The 25,329-nt window shown below is 45.0% G+C and overlaps 1 protein-coding gene across 1 annotated transcript; it reads left to right on the top strand.

Moving 5' to 3' along the window:
- The first annotated feature begins 376 nt into the window (after window positions 1–376).
- On the top strand, window positions 377–19,593 carry LOC144751958 (uncharacterized). The gene is made up of 3 exons (XM_078639920.1): window positions 377–999; window positions 1,274–1,984; window positions 19,394–19,593. The coding sequence occupies exons 1-3, from the start codon at window positions 579–581 to the stop codon at window positions 19,591–19,593; spliced, it is 1,332 nt and encodes a 443-aa protein (XP_078496046.1). The 5' UTR covers window positions 377–578.
- The last annotated feature ends 5,736 nt before the right edge of the window (window positions 19,594–25,329 follow it).

Below are 25,329 nucleotides of genomic sequence, written 5' to 3'. Positions count from 1 at the left end.
ACCAAGATACATTAAGAGACTAGGGGCCCGATGTAGGTAAAACGCATTTACCGATTTTAAAATACCGATCCGTACCGAATCGGTATTTCAAAATCGGAAAATGATATGTAGGAAATAATCATCGGAAAAATACCGAATCGGTAGCATTCGGTATCGAGAGTCGATACGTACCGATTCGCCAACTACCGAATCGGTATAGGCCGGGTCGGACAAGTCCGAATCGGGAAAAAAAAAATGCGGAACCAACCGAATCGGTAAACGCCGATTCGGAACAATAAATACGCCCCATGGGCCGAAAGGCCAATAGGAAGGCATTATACATTCCGAATCGGTATTTACCGAACACATTCGGAAAATACCGATTCGGAAAATACCGATTCGGAAAATACCGATTCGGAGAATGCCGTTTTGCCGAGCTGGTTGAGTGACACTGAAGACATCAGCCAATGAGCTGTAAGCACCCTCCCCCACAGGGTGTGGCAACCCAGGCAGGTGCAACTCATCAGAACATTCTGGAAAGCTGCATGAGTTGAGCAGACACAGAGAGAGCAGCATTGTGAGCAGGATCCCTGAGAGACATGGACACCAGCACAGAGAGCCAGAAGGCAGGGCGGAAGCGCAATCCTAAATTCAGCACCATGGAGCTACAAACTTTGGTGGAGGAGGTGGTGAGGGTGCACACCCAGCTATATGGCAGGCAGTCCCTGACTGTCCCGGAGAGCACCAAGAGGAGGCTGTGGCTCGACATCGGGGAGAAAGTCAATGCAGTTGGTGTCACCCACAGGAGCCTAGACGACCTCAAGAAGAGGTTTTATGACATCCGTGGCGTGACCAAGCGCAAACTGGCCGACCTGCACAAGCAGGCTGGACTCACTGGAGGAGGAACAAACCGTGCGCCACCCCTCACTCAGCTGGAGGAACTAGTGGCGACGACCATCGAGAGGGCCAGTGTCGTGGGCATTGGGGACCTGGATAGCTCATCCCGAGCTACAGCTACAGGTAAGAAGCATGCGCAACTTGACACACCATACCAGACACCTCCCCTACAGACCCAATGCACAGCCAAACCCCAGGCCAGTACAGCTAGCAACAGACATGAGCAATGCATCGTGCTAAATGTACTCAGCAAAAGTTACCAATAATGCCACAGCAGAAGCATGAGATAAATAACTGTAATACAGCATCAACGTGTTTGTAATGAGATGTGCAATGCTTTAATAGTTGTGACTGGAACACATTAGCACCCACTTGACAAATGCTTCTTTGTACCTAGGGGCACCATCAGGCGGGGGAGCAGCATCAGCTCCAGCACCAACAGCCAGTGCGGCAGTGGCAAGCACCAGTGCAGCAGCACAGGAGGAGGAGGACAACAGCTGTGCCCTGGCAAATGAGGAGGACACAGGACATTCCCTCACAACTCCACACTCCCCCCGACTGTCTCAGTCTCAGTCGCCCTCATTGGTATTCTCCCCGGACAACACACCACCACAGAGCCACCCTGCACCTGCCACTTCCCCGGCCCGGAGGAGAATAGTGGCTCCATTAGTCATCATGGAGGGGGCAGCGGGTCAGGCTCCTGCACAAGACCCCGTGACACCAGCGACACCAGAGCACACACAGCAGGGCAGCAGGATTCCACGTAGGCCACGTGCTACCAGCAGCCCAATACCAGCACCGGGAGGCAGCGTCTTCGCAGGGCTGGAGACCAGCATGGTCACAATTCAGAGGATGCAGGCGAAATCCATCCTGGCCTGCCATCGCCAGTTGCGCCTGCACAACCTGCAGATGGGTGAGATGACACAGGGCTTCAAGACCTTCGTTGACAGCAACAAGGACATAGCAACATCAATTGGCCGAATGACCACTGCCATCACCCAGCTCTGCACCAGGTTGGATGACCATGAGCTGAGTCGTCGCAGGGATGCAAGAGTCACGAACAGGTCACTCACCCGCCTTGCGGCTGCGACTGCACAGTCATGCCAACGTGGGGCAAACATGGAGGCCAGCCTCACACAGTCCATGTCCGAGGTCACTAGGGGCATGGGCCGTATAACAACAGCCATGGAGACACTACTCATCTCCAACACCGCAGTGAATCCCGTCCTGGGCGAGGCTGGGGACAGCAGCAGCCGCAGCAGCCCGGCCAGCACTGCGTCAGAGCCGCGCCGGAGCACCAGACGCTCAGCTGAGGCTGCAGGGCATTCTGAAGGGGGTGAGGTTCATCCCAGTGGGCCTGCTAAGCGCAGCAAAAAATAGGACTGCCACTGCGGGTGAGGCAACCCGGACATTGGACATTCCTACCCCTTGTTGTTTAACTTTTCTTTTGTTGCACATCAGTGCAGTAACGTTGATGCAACATTATTAAATTTAATTTCTGAACACATACATTGACCTGTTTGTGCATCTGTACTCACTCAGAAATAGTTGTCTGTGATCTCCTGACGCCTGTATCTGCCGTCAGATGGTGCAGAGACTCCAGCAGGTAGTGGTAGTGGGACAGCATTGTCATCATCAGGGTCCTCGTAGTCGGATAACTCTACCTCAGTGCCTTTCCTGACTGCAAGGTTGTGCAACATTGCACACACAGCAATAATCTTGCAGCAGGTGATGGGGGTGTATTGTCTTGCACCTCCGCTCTTGTGCAGACATCTGAACCTGCTCTTCCAGATGCCAAAGGTCCTTTCCACTACGTTCCTCGTGCTTTTGTGTGCACGGTTGTACCTCCTTTGGCTGGGTGTTGAGGGGTTGAGGTAAGGTGTGAGAATGAACGAGCGTAGGGCATATGCACTGTCGCCTGGAAGGAGAAGGGGTAACATTACTCACATGCATACATGTATTACACACTGCAATTTTGGTAATGGGGGTCTGACACTGTGTCTTACCTAGGAGGTATCCTTCGCCAAATTCCCCTGCCATCAGCCGTGCATAAATCCCGCTACTCTGGAAGATATAGGAGTCATGGGTACTCCCCGGAAACTTTGCAACCAGGTCAGTGATCACACACTTGGCATTGCATATCACTTGCACATTTATGGTGTGCCGTGACTTCCGATTGCGGTATACGTATTCGGTGTCAGCAGGGGGGCAAATCGGTATGTGTGTGCCATCTATGCAGCCAATGATGTGGGGGAATCTTGCCATCTGATAGAATTCAGCTTTTGTCTGTGCCAGTTCTGCATGGGTGGAAGGGAAGGAGATGTAGTGGGCCATCCTCTGGATCATGGCATCAAGGAACTTGTGGAAGAACCTTGACAGGCTGCTCTGGGTCACCCCTCCTGCCACAGCAACTACACTTTGATAGCTGCCAGACGCCAGAAGATGTAGGCAGCATAGCACCTGCACCTGCACAGGGATTGCATGTGCCCTTGGGGTGGGGTGCTGCAACAGGGGTTGGAGGTCCCTGATGAGGTCTCTGATGGTGTCTGCCTCCAGCCTGTACCTCTGTAGGATCTCTGGATCTGTCAGCATGCACAGGGTCACCCTCTGCCTGTACACCTGCTCCTGTCTCAGCCATTCCCTCTCACCTTCCTGCTGTAGCCGTAGCCGTCTAGCTATGACATAGAAAGCTGCCATGTTGCAAGTAGAACTGCATTTTGGGTCTTTTTTTATAGGTTGCACCTGGTTACCACCTGATTCAAATCCATGGTAATTTCCGAGTCAGAAATACCGATTTTAGAGCAAAATCGGTATTTCTGTGCTTACCTACATCTCAATCTTAGGGTTTTCGCATGGAATCGGATTTTCACCGATTCGGAATATATACCAATTCGGCGATTTTACCGAATCGGAAAGTCACCGAGTCGGTCGGATTCCGAATCGGGAAAAAGTAGTAATCGGAATAAATCTCCGAATCGGTAGATTACCTAATCGGAGATTTTTTCCGATTCCTACATTTTTCCGATTCGGAATCCGACCGACTCGGTGATTTTCCGAATCGGTAAAATCGCCGATTTCGCAGGATTTCGGCCTCCTACATCCCGTTGTCTGTATTCCGATCGGTAACGGCCGAAAATACCGATTTTCGGCCGTTACCGACCGACCTACATCGGGCCCTAAGACTGAGAATAAAAACAGTAGAAGAGAAACTTGCTGATAGAAGAAAAAGCATACGAATAGCAGAGCAAGCTGGAGAAAGCTCCAAAAGAAGGAGTGATCGAATAAAAAGACTGAATGAAAAATACCAGGATCCTGAATGGACATACCTGATTTTGGAAAATTTGGAGTATCTTGATATTACTGACGAAAGCGACGGGGAACCTATTGCTGATTACTCTGCAGAGGAAGAGGACGAACCGCCGTGAAATTGCTCAGCATAAAGATACCTGGGCAAGGCCACAAAGAGGGGTTGAAAACTTCTTCTGAGCCAAAATGTCTGATTCAAACGTGAGTGGTAGACCTAGCCGCAGTTGTTGCAAAACATGCTGCAAGGTATGTATATGTAGTATAGTTATAGTTATATTAGTTTGGATAGGACTAACAGTTTTCATTCCTTTTATGGTAAGCAAAAATACTAATATTGACCCTACTCAGACTACCGACACTGAAGAACTGACAACACGAAGTGTAGAAAGACGTGAAAAAGCACTCAGACAGACAAAACGAGACTTAGAAGCATCAGATGAGGAAGGACTACATTATCATGGAGTTAAGAACCAGACTCATTTAAATGTTTTCGCAAACCTGTTAGTACATTATGTAGAAACTATGGAGATAGAAGATTGATATGTCTGTATGAAGCTACCGACTTCTGTAGCTGTGGGAGTGACTTACCATCACCTGCCCCTGACATATGGAATTTCCTGTAGTATTTTAGCAAGCTTATTCTATAAAAGAGGACCGTTACAGTACTATTACTCTAACAATGACGTGATATTTTCCGAACTTCCTATACGTGGAAATCTGAATCCTGTACACACTAAAAGTGACGTTACACGTTATATGGGAGAATACTTTCTGACTATAGGTACCATAGACCTAAATGACGCACAAAGGGACAACTTGACCTGTTCATTACATGAACAAGAGAAAATATTTTTGAACATGGCAGAAAAAAGAAGGGAGAGTTTCCAAAGAAAGGCAAATGACAAAAGACAGAAAACCCCAAAATGGGCTGAGGACATGGAAAGCACCTCAAATGGTGGGGCAGGGCCTGCTTTGTTGCTGGATTTCGAAAAGAAAGGGAAACTGTCTTCGTCGCAAGAAGACTAGTTATTATAATAACATTTTCATTGGTTCCAGTCAATGTGAACACAATTACAAGGTAATTGGAGGTTGGGGTTTCAAAAATGGGTCAGAACCTGTGTTTCCCGGAATTTATTATGTATGTGGAAACAAGGCTTATTTCAAATTGCCGGATCACTGGTATGGAAGCTGCTACTTTGGCATTGTTTTCCCGAAAATATACCATATGAATGAAATTGCTGGAAGCAACGAAAACACTAATGGCTTAGTGCGTAGTAAAAGAGAAAGCGTAGGTGAAATAATGGGTAGTATTTTTAGTGCACTGATACCTGGAGTGGGAGTGGTTCTGAACACTCACAGAATTTGCAAATTATCCACCATAGTGGATGTGTTGTCTACTGACACGGCTCAGATCAATGGTTTTGCAGAACAGACTTGCTATTGACACCTTATTAGCAAAAGAGGGCGGAGTCTGCCGGATGTTGAAGGCGCAACATTGTTGCACTTACATTCCGGACAAAAGTGTACAGCTCAAAAGATATGTGAAAAACATTACTAATTTGGAAAAGGAACTCAAACCACTCGAGGTTGACAGTGCCTGGAAGAGACTGGTTGATGGTCTCTCCAACGTAGGTCATTGGTTTGCTAGCTTAGGTAGAAGCTTATTGTTTAAGGTACTGATGCCAATTGGAGTAATAGGTCTTATTCTATTCCTCATATTCGTCTGTTGCAAATGTCGCAAACACAACAAGAAGTACCAAGTGAATGCGAGAGGTGTGAAACGGAGTGCGGATGAGCTTGAATTGGAAGAAATGAATAATCAGATTTATAAAAGGGTGAAAAATTCTCACCCTACCAAAAATGAGAAAGAGAAACTGAATTGCCTGTTGGAAGAGATAGAAATGTACAAAGTGTGAAAGAAAGTTGGCATCTGGTTCCGTTATTTTGTGATGATAGTAAATATCATCAAAGAGGGGATTGATAGAGCAAGATTTCGCATCGCGACTTGCTCGAGTCATGAACCTCGAATCTGTTGTAATCCTATAAACAAATTGTACGTTTTACTAATCTCCTTTATTCTGATATGCTTGTGTATTAGTGAAGCTTGCCTATGTGTTCTACTAATACAAATAACCCTTGTACCTAAAATGGCCGCTGCTTGAATTTTCGCTTCTGCGCATGCGTTAGTCACATTCACGTGACCTTACGTAGATGTTGTTCTGGAGGGAAAGGGTGCGCATGCGTAATAGCTATAAGATGGCCGCTTAATGTGATAACGAGGTGAAGCTCGTGCTGTTGCTCATCGTGTCGTTATGTGTAGCACTTACCCTTAATCGCATAGCATATTTTTTATGATGATAAACCTGAAGTGTGAAATCATGACATGTAATACATTCATTTATTTTCTATGTTTTAATTTGTTTTCGCTTACTTTTCATGTATCCTCGGCACGGAGGGGTGATGGGGGTTTGTGCGTCCATCTTGGAGTGCAGTACTGCGCAGGACCAGACATGGCGAGGTGGCATTGAAACCGAGCCAAGAGAAGGTTGCTGCCAAGAAGGGCCTGGGAAGATGCACCTTCACCCAGCCAGAGAAATCAAATTGTGTTACATTATTAACAATGTATTCTTCCCCATTGTATTCCGTGCGACTTCTCATGGGAACCCCAATCTTGCTAGGCGGTACCCAAAAATGTAGATTAGGCCTTAGAAAAGTCTGTTCTGATTGGTGTGTTAACCCATCCTATCTTAGGACCAATCGAAATTGGGGATTCTGACACTTTGCAACATTTGGGGGTGGTACACTGACCTAAAACAGTATATCTAGCCTGGGTTCAGCTAGAGAAATTGTCCGACTTGTCCGAATAGCTGACCTGTCACTGACCCAACGCACTCAATAGGTGACTGAATATACAGAGCGCTGCGGAGCACTCTGTCCGAATATTGACCATAGACTAAGGTTTTACTAAACCTTAAGTGCTGGCGGAGCACTTTGCTGGGGAGTTCGCTAACCCAATCGGGGTTCTGACTGATAGCTGCAGAGAGGGTGGAGCGCAGGCGTTGCTTCCAAACTGCGGGTGCTGGTCGTGCCTTGGTGGTCCTGCCCTGATCCTAATCTGGGTTTCCTGTCCTGTCCTGGGGTGTCCATTCTGCACCTGCTGTCCCGTTGATGTCTGTCCTTCCTGGGCGTATTTCCTGTCCTTAACTGACCCGTGGCCAGGGTTGGTTTTCACACCAGTCTAGGTAAATATCTTGCTAAACTCTAAAACTGCACCTTTCTATTTTCTGTCTTTGCTTCAATAAAGACATACCTTTGCATATGATAATTTTCCATGCTTTCCGCAATCATTGTCTTTCATAAAGTCATTGCATTTAATTTCATAACGTGTTCCTATGTTACCCTACCTTTTAGAAATCATTTTTTCCATTGCAGTTTGCAATTTCCTTATGTGGTCTATAATTTTCTCTTATAACATTGACTGAAGTACTTTACTAGAGTTATAGCGTGTTTCACTTTTCACCCTTATTATAGCTGTTTAGGATTCCTAATTTCCCATTCATATTCATGAAAACTGTTTCCCATAGTATAAATTTATACTTGCATAACCTTGCCCATTTAAAGATGTCTATTCTTGAGTTCCATTTTTAGTGTGTTCCCTGTCGCACTATTTACAAACTTAAATGATTGCCCTTACACTGTTCTTGTATGGTTATGTGCTTTTTGTTATCTTGATTATCGATTGCCTTTTAACTGTAAACCTTATAATGTCCTAAACTGATTACTAGATAAAATTCTTAAAACTTCCTAGTTGTCCGTGGTCATTTGATGAATATCAAAGTTATTTAATATTGGGTTTTGTATTTTGCTGCCTTTCCTTTTACAGCTAGCTCCCTGACCCATCGTGGTCATAGGTACCCGTAACAGTGGATGGTAAGTCGGGTACAATAGAAACAATCGAAAGGGACTCATGATTATTGGTAGTAGATTGATCAATGTATATGGTGAATTTAAGTATATGGGCCCGAAACCAAAGTAGTGAAATTATTGGTCGGGTGACCTACGATCTCTATCAAAGGTATCAATATAACAACCTGAATCTAAAATTCACTGGTCATGTGAGTAGGTCCTCGGTAAACTTCCTTGATGTGGAAGTTTACATTGAGAAAGGCAAGCTAGAGACAAGGTTACATCGTAAAGAAACAGCGGGAAATACAGTTTTGCACGCCTCAAGTCATCACCCTGGTCACCTGATTCGCAGCATCCCCGACGGGGAGATGCTGAGAATCAGGCGAATATGCAGTACGGATGGGGAGTGTAAGCAGGCCCAAATGAGCAGTTGGGAGATGTTCTTAACCAGAGGGTATTTAGGGCCAGATGTAGGAGGCCATTTACCGACCGGTAACGGCCGATTTTGGCCGTTTCCGACCGGTAAATGGGTATTTGTGACGTAGGTGGCCAATTTTACCGATTCGGTAAATTTCCCAAATCGGTAAATTTACCGAATCGGTAAAATACCGAATCGGTATTTTTACCGATTGAGTAACTGCCAGATGTAGGTGGGACTCTTCTGAGTCCCAAAGGCCTTACAAATTCAGTATTTTACCACCCAATCCAATTGGGTGGTAAAATACCGAATCCAGGTGGGCATGTCTGTGTGCCACATGGCACAAATGCCTGTATTTGGGGTGCTAGAGGGTGTCAAAGTGACACGCCCTGCACCCTTGCTGGAATCGGTATTTACCGAATCTGTAAATACCGATTCGGTAATGCCCATTGATTCCTATGGGCTTCAATGCCCATAGGAATCAATGGGCATTACCGAATTGGTATTTACAGAATCGGTAAATACCGAATCTTGATTCAGAAATACCTACATCCCTCCCCCTCTATTTTACCACTTCTCAAATACCGAATCGGTAAAATTCAGTATTTAAGAAGTGGTAAAATAGAATTACCTACATCTAGCCCTTAGTGTCAGTGCTAGATAAAGCCATTATAAAGGCCAACCAACAGCAAAGTCATTTAAATCAGAGGAATGGCACTTTAAAATCACAAGTCACTGATGGAGAGGTGTGGCTCACTGGTTAGAGGCGGCAGACCTGTAAGCAGAGAACGGCCCGGGACCAGGGTTCAATTCCCGGCGCGGCAGGGTATTGGACCAGGGTCAATGGACTCGATAATTCTCGCCTCAGTGCCTACTCTAACCAGGGAACACACTCGGTAACTCTGGGCATTAAGCTTGCCTCATCTCTACAACGGCCCCCCACAGATGCCGGGGATGCCTCGTTTCACCCTGGAGATACCCAGAAAGGACCATCTCACAGGGAAAACCAGGACGGGTTCCCCAGCGGTCTACAGCGCCAGGACACTCGGGTAGAGTAACAGTGCGCTTTACAAGTATCCCACACACACACACGTCAACCCCGGATCAACCAAGGCTCATCACTACATACAGTAGGCAGCACAAACGAGTGCAAACCATTATTCGTAAGTACTGGCCTATTATTAAGGGTGACCCCATTATTGGTGGGACCTTGTCCACAAATCTGGCAATTACATTCAGCTGAGCACGCTCCATGAGCGATATGCTCGTGAAAAGTAGTCCAGAAGTGATAAGTAGTGGTTCCTGGCTACGAACCACGAAAGGCTTTATCAAATGCGCCTCATGTAAGGCATGCAAGCTGGGGAAAAATAGGACATCTTACACTACTCAATTTAGTGAAGTGCCAGTGCCCATCTCGAAAAAAATGACATGTAAATCAGACTTTGTCGTATATGTGCTGGAGTGTGTGTGTGGCCTGCAATATGTTGGGAGCACCAAGTTGCAGGTCCACAAACGCATACTCCAACACATGCGTGCGGTCAACAATCGGAATGAGGCATACCCAGTGGCAAGGCACATTAATTCCTGCCATGGCAATGACTTGGGGTGCTTAAGCTATTTCGCGATTGATATGGTTCCACCACTACAGAGAGGAGGCGACAGGGAGGCCCAGTTGAGATTATTGGAGACAAGATACATCCTCGAGCTCAATTGTAAGACACCTGACGGGCTTAACATCAGTGAGGATATGTATACATGTCTCTCAGAGCAGAAACAAGAGTTCAGAGGTATTGGTAGTTGTTGGCCTAAGCTGGGATAGTGGATCTTTAGGACATGTAACAGTAAACACATTTTATATATATAAAAAAAAAGAGAGAAGAGGGGAAAAAAACAACTGACACATTAATATTTGTTTGAATTTTAGGTACACAAGGGTTGGGACATGGGATTCACATGTAGCTGATATTATTTACATATTCTCTCCTTTCTTTTCTTCCACTCCTTTTTTTCGTTTCCCCCTTCTTTTTTCCTTCTTCTTCCTTATATATTTTTTCACTCTGAGTAATGCTTAGCACTGATTAACCACAGTAGAAGGGCAGTTGGGAAGCAGTAATTTCGGGATAAGGTTCAGAGCCCACTGGGGCAGTATTAGAAAACTACCACTTGAATCATAATGTTCACAGTTGTTATCTGCATATTTGTACAATCACAGCGCATTTTTGCACAATAATAGGCAGAATTGCACAGATTATTATTGTTGTAAATAGAATGGGGTATATTTATATATTTATATTTTATTTACATATGTGTTTATTTATGCATTCCATTTTAATCTATGTAGATATTTGCGGAATTTTGTACGAAATGAAATTTTGCACAGCAATAATTATGCAGACCAACTGGTGAATTGTTTAAGGAGTTGGTGATAATTTAGAGTTTTTTTTACGGAAGTATTTAATATTTTAAAATGTATAAATACCTCTTTGTATCAATGAACCTGGAATTAGGCGGAAGTCTGCTGTTTATTTCCTTAGGCCCAGTGGTCAGGTGACATGCATTTGCACTTTAAAGGGTGGTGGCTTGCTAAACAATGTCATGTGATCAAGGGCCTACAGGGCCCGAAACGCGTCATGGCGGCAATTGTGTTGCACATCGAATAAAAAGTTAGCAAATTACCTATAAGGGTCCGTGTTCGTTTTTCCGGAGGATTGGAGTAGAAGAAAACGGAGTTCTTGGAATATATATATATATATATATATATACATACACACATATATATATATACACACATATATGTATATGTGTATATATATATGTGTGTATATATATATATATATATATATATATATATATATATATATCCAGCTCCTTTACACCATTAGCACGAGTCACTCACATAGCGGGTGCTTGAAACGCGGCGGTGTCCCGCGATATCAATGATAGCTCCGAAATCCTCCGAGAAATACCCAGCCGGGCCAAACGAAGAAAAGTAGCACTCACGGGATTCAAGCAGCTTTACAGCACGGATGATTTATTTAAACAAACGCGTTTCAGGAAAACAACTTCCCTTCGTCAGTGTTAACATCAGAACGCACACTCGCGGCAACATTTTATAATTGCATGCTGGGTAGTCAAGAATAGAGGTAGGACCAATGGGCTCCACAATTTACGCGCCATCTTGGAATGTGCAATGTGTATACATGTAACATATAAATTGTATATAAACAGTGTGCCATAAATCGGCAAAGGGGATATATTAACCCACATCTTTGTCCTTAAGAAGGTTATACCGCCGTGTATCGGCCTTGCATGCACATGAGCCATCTATTGATCACTCTTAGTACATTCTACTGTGAACAGTTGTGCCAAGATCCATGTATCCTTACACAAATCTATATTGGAACGAGATCGTTCTAATTTAATGCTATCTTTGTCCTTAAATCTTGCCGTGTATCGGCATTTGCGGCCTAATTGGCCGCCAAAACAGGCAACAACTATCCAATTTCAGAGAAAATACAATATGTTCTAGACCCCAGAAATTATATAAAAATCTTATACTGATTACAAAAATATATTATACCAAATATCTAATATACATTTACCAAACTTTTTCAGATATTTTCTTGTCTCCCAGGATCTGATGTTATTTATAGATTGTTGCAACCAAACATAGTACTATATTACAGCTATGTAAATTAGGTTAAATGTGAGGCTAGTTCTTCCCCCATATTTAATCCTCCAGGTGCTTTGGTTTCTAAGTCTATAATATACCTGGATTCTAGTCTCCTCAGGGTCTGCAATCTATTCCCACCTCGTGGATTTTCTGGGACATGATCTAAACAAAAGAACCTGAGAAGATCTCTGTTACTACTATGTTTGATGGCAAAATGTCGGGCAACTGGATAGGAAAAATCCTTATTAGCGATTGCCCGCATATGTTCCAACACCCTCAGCTTTACCGGATTAATTGTACTGCCCACATACCTCTGTTGACATGGACACATCAAACAGTACACTGCATGATCAGTCTGACAGGACATGAATTTATTTATTCTTCTACCTGTCTTACACCCTCGTACTCCATAAGTTAAGGTTCGTTTGCTGTTTATGCAGGCTTTGCATCTCCCACATGGGAAAAACCCTTTAGCCTCCTTTAACGTACCTTTGGTTTTAATTATTGGCTGCAAATGACTCTGAACAATATGATCTCTTAATGATCTCGCCTTCCTAAATGTTAAATGTTGGTACATTGATGACCTGTTCCTGGTATGGGATGGGCCTGTGTCAGAGGCCAAAGAGTACATAGAGTTGCTGAATAGGAACAACTGTAATCTAAAATTCACATCGGGAGGTAAGCCAGGAGAAGGTCAATTATTTGGACCTAGAGGTGAAGATACTAGATGGTAAAATCTGTACATCACTTTATCGAAAACCAACTGCAGGGAACAGTGTTTTACACGCCTCAAGCAGCCACCCTAAAAAACTAATTAATAGTATCCCCTATGGGGAACTATTAAGATTGAGACGCAACTGTACCAAGGATGAGGATTTTGAAAGAGCGGCTAATGAAAGCATAGCCAGATTCTCTGAGAGGGGCTATAAAGACGGTCTCCTTTATGAGACACTGAATAGAGTTAAGAAACTGCCCCGCAAGACACTTTTTGAAAAGAGAATACGTCCAGACAAGAACGGAAAGTTTCGCATGATCACGACTTATTCCTCAGACTCTTCTAAGTTGAGGTCAATTATGACCAAACACTGGCAGATTCTAAAAACAGATCAGATCGTTGGTCCAGATATTCCAGCCAGGCCCCTTATAACATTTAGGAAGGCGAGATCATTAAGAGATCATATTGTTCAGAGTCATTTGCAGCCAATAATTAAAACCAAAGGTACGTTAAAGGAGGCTAAAGGGTTTTTCCCATGTGGGAGATGCAAAGCCTGCATAAACAGCAAACGAACCTTAACTTATGGAGTACGAGGGTGTAAGACAGGTAGAAGAATAAATAAATTCATGTCCTGTCAGACTGATCATGCAGTTTACTGTTTGATGTGTCCATGTCAACAGAGGTATGTGGGCAGTACAATTAATCCGGTAAAGCTGAGGGTGTTGGAACATATGCGGGCAATCGCTAATAAGGATTTTTCCTATCCAGTTGCCCGACATTTTGCCATCAAACATAGTAGTAACAGAGATCTTCTCAGGTTCTTTTGTTTAGATCATGTCCCAGAAAATCCACGAGGTGGGAATAGATTGCAGACCCTGAGGAGACTAGAATCCAGGTATATTATAGACTTAGAAACCAAAGCACCTGGAGGATTAAATATGGGGGAAGAACTAGCCTCACATTTAACCTAATTTACATAGCTGTAATATAGTACTATGTTTGGTTGCAACAATCTATAAATAACATCAGATCCTGGGAGACAAGAAAATATCTGAAAAAGTTTGGTAAATGTATATTAGATATTTGGTATAATATATTTTTGTAATCAGTATAAGATTTTTATATAATTTCTGGGGTCTAGAACATATTGTATTTTCTCTGAAATTGGATAGTTGTTGCCTGTTTTGGCGGCCAATTAGGCCGCAAATGCCGATACACGGCAAGATTTAAGGACAAAGATAGCATTAAATTAGAACGATCTCGTTCCAATATAGATTTGTGTAAGGATACATGGATCTTGGCACAACTGTTCACAGTAGAATGTACTAAGAGTGATCAATGGATGGCTTATGTGCATGCAAGGCCGATACACGGCGGTATAACCTTCTTAAGGACAAAGATGTGGGTTAATATATCCCCTTTGCCGATTTATGGCACACTGTTTATATACAATTTATATGTTACATGTATACACATTGCACATTCCAAGATGGCGCGTAAATTGTGGAGCCCATTGGTCCTACCTCTATTCTTGACTACCCAGCATGCAATTATAAAATGTTGCCGCGAGTGTGCGTTCTGATGTTAACACTGACGAAGGGAACTTGTTTTCCTGAAACGCGTTTGTTTAAATAAATCATCCGTGCTGTAAAGCTGCTTGAATCCCGTGAGTGCTACTTTTCTTCGTTTGGCCCGGCTGGGTATTTCTCGGAGGATTTCGGAGCTATCATATATATATATATATATATATATATATATATATATATACATATACATATATATATATATATATATATATATATATATATATATATATATATATATATATATATATATATATATATATATATATATATATATATATATATATATATATATATATATATATATATATATATACATCCTACAGGCGGTCACCAGTAGGTAGTTATAGTTAGGACCAAAGTTTCCATAGGAAAAGCGATTTTTGTTTTGCCAATAACTTTGGTGCAGCTTTGCGAATCTTCACAAAAATTTCAAAAAACTTCTCCATTGTGGTGCAGCTGCTGTGTTGAAAGTTTCAGGGTGATCCGTCAAGCAGGGGCCAAGCAAACAAAAAGGGCGTCCCAAAACACATTTCCCCATGCTATGTCTATAGGGACTTTTTTGAACATGACTACAGCCCGAACCGCTTAATGGAATTACACCAAATGTTTGTCCAGGAAGTGTACTTTTTGTGATTTGATGTACATCTGTTCAGTAGTTTCAGAGATATTTAAGGTTACAAAATATAAATATCTGGGGACAGGCATTCTTACAGTGGACTTGCGGATCCTACTAAAATTTGATTTCACTTTGATGGGTCAAATCCCAGGTGCAGTGTTTATTAATTATGCGGTGGTGCCCACGCAGCACCCCACCTGCCTAGTGGACGGGACCCTCCCTGGGGCGAACAATGAACTGATGCGCAGTGCCAGCATGGCCCCCCCTCAGTACCTGTGGCTGCCACCTTCTCTGGGCTATGTGTAAAATTAATGTGGGCGGCCCATATGGCCTCCCCCGCAGCCCCGGGGACCGCCACCTCATCAGAGCATTCTTTGCAATTTATGTTTGGTTGACTTGAGGACCGCCACCTCCTCAGGTCAAATGTATTAATGTGGGGAGGGGGCTGCTAGGCCCTCCACAGCCCCGTGAAGAGCTACCTGCCATGGGTGAAACATGACATAAGTACAGGGGGCCACTTGGTTCACCCGCAGCCCTAGGGACCACCACTTCCCTAGGGCTAAATGTAATATTTTGGTGTGGGGGCTCTGGCCCCCCGCAGCCCCAGGAGCCACCATCTCCCCAGGCCTAAATATAAAATTAATGCAGAGGGCATGTACTCCCCCACAGGTATGAGGGCTGCCAGCTCCCCAGGACTAAAATGAAAAAAATGCAGGGGGCCCTTGGGGCACTCCGCAGCCCCAGTGACCACCACCACCCCAAGGAAAATGTAAACAATTAAAGTGGGGGCCTCCTGCCACCCTGCAGCCGCAGGGACCACCACGTACCCAGGGCCCTCTCCTGGAGCCAAAGGTGGCCCTGGGGACCAACACCCCGAGGGTCAGCTCAAGCTATGCCTTGGGGTGCACACCCGAGACATAGCTGTTTGCTATTGCTTGACATCAGTTTTACCACTCCTGCCAAGCCATAGCAAACTGTACTCCACTTTAAGCAAATGAGAGCATTTTGCTCTCGCTAGCTAAAAGCGGAGCACAGTTACTTTGACAGAGAGAAAGCTGCATGGTAGCAGCTCTCTTTGTTTCAAAGCAATGCTGGCTCCCGCAGGAGGCAGCGAGCCAGGAGGGACCGCAGTGACCTTGAGCACCCCTCCCCACGGTCCCCAACATTAGAAAGTTTGTTCCCTGGATGGCACCACGGCATACACACTAATGGCCGGGCCCCGGGGGATGGGGTGGCTGAGGCCGAAATCGGCCTGGGGAGGGGGGCCATGCGGTCCGCATGGATGGGGTCCTCAGGGCCAAAATTGGCCCAGGGAAGGAGGGCCACACAGCCCCCTCACAGAATAAAAGAAAAATAAGAATGGCAAGTCCCAAGCGGCCCGTCCCTTTCTTCACTAAACGCATCTCCTGGTGCACTGTTGGTTGAAGGATAATGTCCTAGAGGGCCAACAAGACCTCCTGTTACCTCCAGTTAGTCCCACACAGTGGGACTGCTGGGAGGTCTTCAGAGGCCACGCCCCCTTTCCCCACCACTCTGCAAACGCACCTCCTGGCGAACTACTTGTTATGGGATGAAGTCCCTTGTCTCCTGAGGGCCCTTGGGGGCTAGAAACCCCTCCTCTTACCTCCAGTAAGTCCCACACAGCAGGATTGCTGAGAAGTGGTCAGAGAACACACCTTCTTTTTCCACCCCTCTTCAAACATGCCTTATGATGCACTACAAGTTAGGGGATGAAGGGGATGAAGTTCCCTTGAATGCTGATGGTCCATGGGTGCCAACAAGCCCTTGTGTTACCTCCAGTATGTCCCAAACAGCGGAGGACCTCCGAGGCCATGCCCCCTTTCTCCAACACTCTGCAAAAGCACCTCCTAAGCACTGCTGGTTGGGGAACGGGAGCGCGTGGCTCCAGAGGGTCCTTGGGGCTCAACTACCTCTCCTGGTATCTCCAGTAAGTCCTACACTGCGGGATTGCTGAGCAGTCTTTGGAGGCTATGCCTCCTTTCTCAGCCCCTCTACAAACATGCCTCCTGGTGCACTGCTGGTTGGGGGATGAAGTCCTCTTGGCTGCTGAGGGTCCTTGGCAGCCACCTACCCCTCCTTTTACCGCCAGTAAGTACCACAGAGCGGGACTGCTGAGAGGTTGTCGGAGGCCACGCACCCTTTCTCCACCACTCTGCAAATGCGCCTCCTGGTGCACTGCTAGTTGGGGGATAAAGTCCTCTTGGATGCTGTGGGTCCTTGGGGCCAGGAACCGCTTCTATTACCTCCAGTAAATCCCAGACAGCAAGATTGCTGAGAACTGGTTGCAGGCCCAGCCCACTTTCTCCACCACTTTGCTAATGTGACTACTAGTTAAAAAAACGTAGAAATTCATTGAAAAAAAAAGAAAGGTTATAGGGATGTTATAGTTAGACTCAGGTTTCACTTGTGCAATGCCAGCTAGATTTAGCATTTATAGTTAGTTGAGCTTGCTATAACTCACACCCCGCAATGCAGTGCTTATGACATCACATATTACATCACTCATGACATCTCAAATGACATCACTGATGATATAACTTATGACATCATCCACAGAATCACTAATGCACCCACTCACATTCCCATATACCCTTTCATACACCCACTCCCACTCCAACACAACCATTAACACACCCATACCAGTACATACACAGCCACTCATTGATTCATAAATCTACACATACATACACTCACTGACCCATACAGCCACTCCTACACTGACTCTCTCACTAATACAGCCACTGACATGTCGACTCATACACCCATGCAGCCACTCACACACGGTCAGTCAACTATACAGCTACTCACAAACCTAGTCACTCACCTACACAGTCATTCTCATAGCCACTTACTCACCCACACAGATACACACATACACACCAACGCACTAACTCATACAGATAATACCATGTACTCACTCACCTATACAGCTACTGACACAAACACACACTCACCCATTCAGCCACCCAGTTACTCACCCATATACTACTTATATGTCTACTCACTCAACCACATAGACATACACACACTCGCTCACCCATACAGCCCCTCACGCATGCACTCACTAACCCATACAGCCACTGACTCACCCACTCACTCATCCATAGAGCCAGTCACACACCCCCTCGCCCATCCACATAGACACTCAGACAACCATACAGGTACTCAGACAACCAATCACTCACCAAAACAGCCAGTTACGTATCCATCATACCCATACAGCCATTTAGGCACCATTGTGGAGAAGTGTGGCTCACTGGTTAGAAGCGGCAGACCCTGAAGCAGAGGTCGGCCTGGGACCAGGGTTCAATTCCCGTTGCGGCAGGGTCTTGGGTCAATGTCCGCGGACTTGATAATTCTCGCCTAGGTGCCTAAGCTAACCATGGGTCCCACTCTGCAACTCTGGGCAAAACTTGCTTAATCTCCACAATGGCCCCATCAGCGCCGGGGATGCCTGGCTTCACCTTGGGGATGCCCAGGAGGGACCTTCTCACAGGGAAAGCAAGGACGGGTTCCCCAGTGGTATACAGCGCCAGGACACTCCGAGATGGAGTAACAGTGCGCTTTACAAGTATACATTTACATTTTTTTTTTTTTTTTAACTGACAGACATTCACACAACCAGTCACTCACCCGTACATTCACTGAGACACCCAATCACTCACTTATACAGTCAGTCAGGTACCCACTGAATCATCCAAACAGTCACTCATAAACCCACTGATTCACCAATACACCTTGTTGTATATATATTTAACACTCATAAACTTTTTAAAAACACTCACAGTCACTGGATCATCATCATCACTATCATAATTAATATTGTTGATGTTGCCCACATATATGCCTACATTTTGAAAGAAGAAAATTATAGGAGGATTTAATTTTCCCCATTGACGTACATTGAAGCAAAGGCAATTACAGGTGGGAAATGGCTAAAATGAAGCCATTTTTGGCTTAATAAATCATGAGACTCCCACCTGAATCGGGTCTGTTGGCGTGTATGGTTACCAGGTAGCACAGTACAAACATTTGTTGTCTTTGACAAATGAAGAGAATTAGGTTAACGATAGATATATAATTTCTTTTCTCTGACATTTTCACAACAGGAGAACGGTGAGAACAAGCAGTGTGGCCATCTGGTTTCCATAACTCCGGGCCCACAGTCCTTGGCTCTCACTGAAAGCGGTCCTTTTTAAAATGGCCGCCACAGCTACGGCGACAGGTGGTGTCCTAAGTAACCTGCTTAACTCGCCTCCCCAGCGTCCTTTTCCAGGTGCTGTGGCCTTTTCTCATCGTATTTTTGGATTCCAGGCTCCAGATGGCTTTCTGGGCATTGCTCATGGTGTGGAAGCCAGGAACATTGAAAAGGCCGAGCTTATCGAGAAGTCAAACTTTGTTGCGCGTGCCAAACGTCGAGGAAAGTATGGAAGCCGGCAGCCAAACATCAACAAGAACAGCTTGTTCGTCCATTGAGCTGCAGAGGCCAGGAAGCGGCCTTGCCGCTGAAGGACGCGCCACCTCCTTGACTCACAGCTGCCAATTAACTCTAGATTCTATGCACCCTACAATTGGTGACTGATTGAATGCCTCAGCAAGGCACAGCCAACACATTTTTAAGATTTTTTTTTACTTATACCCCCCGCCCCCCTCCCGCCACCCTCCCTCCCCTCAGGACATTCAGCAGTCACTGTTTCAGTGTGTGTGTGAGTCAAAGGATGGGAGACCCACCAAGGAGTCTTGTAAATGTGGGGGGCAAGTTCATAAATTCAATGCCCACACTAGAATACTTGGAGGGAAGAAAAGAGAAGTGGAGGGGGGGTTTATGCAGAGAGCATTGCCGCGATGATGGATTATGTTGTGTCGATGGTTGGTGCCGACACGCCAACTATATGTCCGAGGAAATAGCATAGGAAATTAACGTATTCTGTCACAAAGTTAGCAAAATAAAGTTAGAATGGGATGACTGAAAATTTGTGAGGAGAAACATGCAAACTGCAATTTTCAGGATTTTGTATATGTAAAAAATGGGAATCGAAAATATTGCATTGTTAATGTTTTTATTGACTTGAACTCCAAGGGAATAAGCAGAGGGTTTTTTCAAGAAATGAAACGGAGTTTTATTTTTTTAATAATACAGCTACTAATAAAAATACCAAAAAAAACAAGTAAGGGAAAGATGACTTGATTACATAATAAATTATATCATAAACCATTAACCACATCGCTGCGGCGGCTATTCCGCGGCGGCCGCATGCTGGTGACGGAACCGCTCCGTCATCAGCCGCGGTTGGGCTGTACTCATGACGGAGCGGTTCCATCATGGCCCCACCCGCTCAATAGAACGCCCAGTGCAGGCGCGGAATCCGACCCGTGCAGGCGCGGCGGCCGGGCCATGACGGAAACGCTCAGTCATCAGCACAGCGCCACCGCAGCTGATGACGGAGCGGTTCCGTCATCAGCATAGAAAGGGTTAATGCATTGTAAAACTGAAGTGATCATTTTGAAACAAAATGATAAAATATAGCGTTGTTGGTAAACGGTGATTTAAATAATAAAATATAATACATACATCATATTTTAACTAAGATGGAGTAATAACAATATTTATAAATAATAATAGATGCAAAAATGTAAGCAATAACAATAGCTGAATATTGCTTAGACTTGTAGACTCTTTATTCTAAAGCATTTGCCACCAGCGTTTGCATTCTCTGTTTGAGTTGTACATTTTATGCTTATCACATTTGTTACAAATGTTTAATATATAACAAATTAAAATTATAACTGTACTTAGAGGGTTTAGGCGCTTCACTACATTGTGAAGATAAGCACTTGTTCAAACTTCTGCACTTCTGCAATAGACCAACCTGCAGGGCCGGCATTAGCACTGGTGGCACCCAGTGTGGTAATGTCTGCTGCCCCCCCCCAATGACCACCTCTGCCACGGATTCCCTCACCAGCACCCTTTAACAGTGCCCCTCATGTCTCTGTAACCACTGTCTCTCAGATTCATTTAAATTTTATATTGCCACTCATACCGGTGTAAGGTGTCGCAGCACTACATTACACACACATTGCACAGAGACAAATGTAAATGTGTTTCGATTTATATAGCGCACTAATCACCCAGGGGTCTCAAGGCGCTTGCTTAGGGAACCCGTCCTGGTATTCCCCTGTGAGATACCCCGGCAGGGTATTCACAAGGTGAAAGCCAGGCATCCCGCCGCGAGGGGCCGTAGTGGAGATTAAGCAAGCTATTGCCCAGAGTCACAGAGTGTGACCCCGTGAGTCGAGTAGGCACCAGAGCGAGAATTGTCGAGTCCGTGGAATTTTTTTTTTGTGCCCGAGACCCGCCGAGGCGGGGAATCGAACCCTGGTCCACGGCTGATCTCAGCTTCCGGGTCTGCCGCCTCTAACCACTGAGCCACGCTTCTCCAATACAATACATGTGTAAATCAGTGTATAGGAAATGTTACATCAGACAGGACTGCAAGGTGTAGTGTAAGAGTGACTTGTCATCGATAATGGTAGGCAATATAGTTTGAGTCCTTATTCTGGAAAAGCACAACTTCAGAATTTAAAATATAAGATCATTGTTAGGGGTTCTCTTTAATAATAAGAATTGTTTTCTACCCAAATGAATCCTTTTCACAAGATTAGGATGATGTGACTGGGCACAAAAACATATAGCTCTAACATATACCTTGCAGTTTGGATGCATTTAATAACACAAGGTTCTATAGTAGGATTTTGACTTATAAATGACAAGTTACAAAAGGAGCTCTCATACAGAAGCAGTAACACACTGAACTATTTACATTATATGTGCTTTGTAACCTGCATAATACACATTCTTAGCAGCAGGTGTTTTAACCCTCTGTACTACCTAAGTATGAGGTAAAACTTCCACAAGACAAGCCTCAGGTCTCGTTCCAGAAAGAGTTATCTTGACATTTTAATTGATGTCTGAAAATTTCTGGAGGCCAGGAACGCTGCAGCAGGTGCTTCTCAAATGATAATATACGTTTTCAAAAATGACACCCGGTGTGGTAGCACCAATTGCACCGACCTAGAGCCGGCCCTGCCATCCAGTACCAATCACCAAGCGCAGCTCCTGCTCACTACAGTGTCCAGGAAGGGTCAGATCTCTAGACATCCCCAGGGCCAATCTGGGAGGAAAACTGGACTAGAGTGGGCGATAAAAGCTGCCCTTTGACATGTTTCAAAATCAGCCCACGTTTAGGGTGACCAGATGGCTCCATGTCACCGGGACAACACCGTTCCTTTCCTGGGTTTTGTTTTTACATTTCATTGCTATCAGGTGTGCTAGTCCAATGGGCTACATTATAATGAACCAAAGCTTCCATCTCCCAGAGTGCATCAGCTGCATTAAGGGCAAAGTGATGTCCCTGTAACATGGGCCATCTGCTACCCATGCTGTATATATGAAGTAAGTGTTGTGTTACATACATGAATTGCTGCAGCAGAGAAATATTTTCCTCCTCCATGTTATGCCAGATGTGAGGCTGAAGTGCTGGCTTTTCAAACGTGATGTGTGTTCAGCCAATACATCTGGAACATTGTGCTGTAGCAGAAATGGTGCCTCCATTAGTAATGAGATTTTTATTGTCTACAGTTTAATTCACCTGGACACCATGAGCAGCATGCTGACTAGACCAACACCTGATGTAAAAGCAAAGTCCAGGAATGGAATAGTGTTGTCCTGGTGACATGGAACCATCTTCATTAATAATGTCTAATGTCTAACACAATGACATGTGCTTTTTAAGGTTATTCAAACCACACACATCTCTGTTCATTGTAGATAAATGATGTATGTCCATCAGAAATATTTACACATGCTCTGGCTGCGACTGTACTCACATGAAATGTACGTCACAAGCTAGAGCTGGAAATGCTTGTTGGCACAGTTCAATCTTAAAGGAGTGTACTTCCCTACCCTCTAGACCCTCATTAATGATAAAGCTGGACACGTTTTTTCAACGTGGCCAATTTTCTAAATCTTCAGCCTTGCCCTTAAAATTGTGCTTCATTTAGCCTTGTTCTTCAATTTCTTTTTGCATTTTAGAAATAGGCTCTTTGGTATCAGCCATGCTTGGCTCAAACTCAGTGATGTAATCAATGATCAACACGAATGTTGTCAGCAATTGCTTGCACATTCACCTGGGTCGTTGCTTGATCTGATTGCACCTCTGCATAATGAGACTGAGTTTCTTCTCTGTGCTGTTGTTTGAATTTATATATCTCAGTTAAAGTAGTCTCTCAAGTACTAGTGTGGCAACTGTTGCCACTTGCTTCCTTTGTAGCTGTTACTGATTAACAAACCAGAGAGTCATCTGTGAATTGATTTTGGTGGCCTCCATAACTGCCATTGCGGTAGGATTCTTCCAGTGACCTTGGGGGTTAATATTGTTGTCTTTGCCATGCATCTCCCTTTCTTGCAGCCATGCCTCTATGCTAGTTTTCCTCAGTTGACTGAGTGTGGGCATCTTCAAAGAACTTCCTCAATGTTTCCGAGGATTGCAGTAAACATACTGACTAGGGGCGAGATGTATCAAAGGGTTTTACTCATTCTGTGTCTGTGAGAAAATGTTTTCGTACATAAGGCCCTGGATGCTTTAATACACCATTGATCCATTCCTGCCTTTTTGGCTACTCTGAAGATATACAGCAGATGCTCACTGTGCCATGGTCTGCTTAAAATTGTATTGTATTGTAATTACCCCATACGAGGCATCAAAGTGCTTTATTGGCGAGTAACACGCTACTCTGGAACCCATAAAGGACTAGTGGTGAATTAGTATAGTGAAATATCAAATTCATTTGTGTGGAGGACATGTGAATGAAATGAAATGAAAATAAAATGTATAAAGCGCTACAGTTGCCCTCAGGCGTCCAGGCGCTGTGACTAAACAAGATTGCCCTCAGGTGAACAAACAGAGACTCTGGTTACTGAAACAAAAAAGTTTTAAGTTGCTTCCGAAAGCTAGTTAGGTTGGAATTACTTCTCATGTGCAGAGGGAGGGTGTTCCATAGTCCTGATACATTATAAGAGAAGGAACGTCCTCCTGCTCTGGCTTTAAAGATTCTAAGAGTTTTAGCCAGAAATGCAGACGAGGAACGAAGCGCCTTGTTGGGCAGATAAGGAGAAATCAAAGAGCAGTTGATTTCTGGTCCCATTTTCCAGAAAGCCTGATGAGCGATGCACAGAGATTTAAACTTTACTCTGTCCTTGACAGGCAGCCAGTGCAACGTTCTTAACCCAGCTTTTATAGAAGTTCTTTGTGGGACTCCGAGTAGCGCACGAGCAGCACAATTTTGAGCGAGCTGAAGTTTTTTTAGGGTGTAGTCCAAGATAAAGGGCGTTGTTAAAATCCAGACGGGATTGGACGAGGCCCTCTATGATTATCTGCTTGGCCTCAAATGGAAGAAGGGGAAGGATTTTTCTGATCACCCTAAGGAGGCCATAGCAGGTGGCCGCCACCTTGGTGGCCTGTGTATTGAAGCTCAGTGACTTATCTAGCCATACCCTCAGACTTTTGATGTTATCTCTCGGGGCAGGGACCGTCCCCATGCTCGCGGGCCATAGCAGCTCCAAGGTGGAGGGGGCCGCTGGGCCCAAAAGCATGAGCTCGGTCTTATCGTCGTTGAGCTTCAAACATGAGCTCATCATCCAGCTCCTCACCTCCTCCAAACACACTGCTAGATTGAGCGGTGATTGGAGGCCACTCTTCTGCACAAGGGAAACCACCAGCTGGGTGTCGTCCGCATAGGTAATGATGTTAATACCATGCGGACGAACAATCCCAGCCAGCGGCCTCATATATGCATTGAAGAGCGTAGGGCTCAATGATGAGCCATGGGGGGAACTCCACACCCCAGAGGCCTGCTCGCTGAAACGGATGTGCCGTCAAAGACCTGGAAGGTTCTGTCAGATAAAAAAGACTTGAACCAGACCAGGGCTTCTCCAGACACTCCTAGGTCGGTGAGGCGGTTCAACAGAATTTTATGATGAACCGTATCAAAAGCGGCACTCAGATCAAGGAGGATCACTGCCACTGACCCCCCCCCCCCGATCCAAGATCCGTCTCGCCTCCTCAGTCACAGCCAATAGAGCAGTCTCTGTCCCATGTTTTGGGCGAAAGCCCGTCTGGGAAGCATCGAGGAGATGATTTTCCTCGAGAAATT

Source organism: Lissotriton helveticus, chromosome 4_2 (genome assembly GCF_964261635.1).
Source record: "Lissotriton helveticus chromosome 4_2, aLisHel1.1, whole genome shotgun sequence".
Lineage (NCBI taxonomy): Eukaryota > Metazoa > Chordata > Amphibia > Caudata > Salamandridae > Lissotriton > Lissotriton helveticus.
The sequence above is the reverse complement of the archived record's forward strand: the minus strand, read 5'-3'. Positions and strand labels throughout refer to the sequence as shown.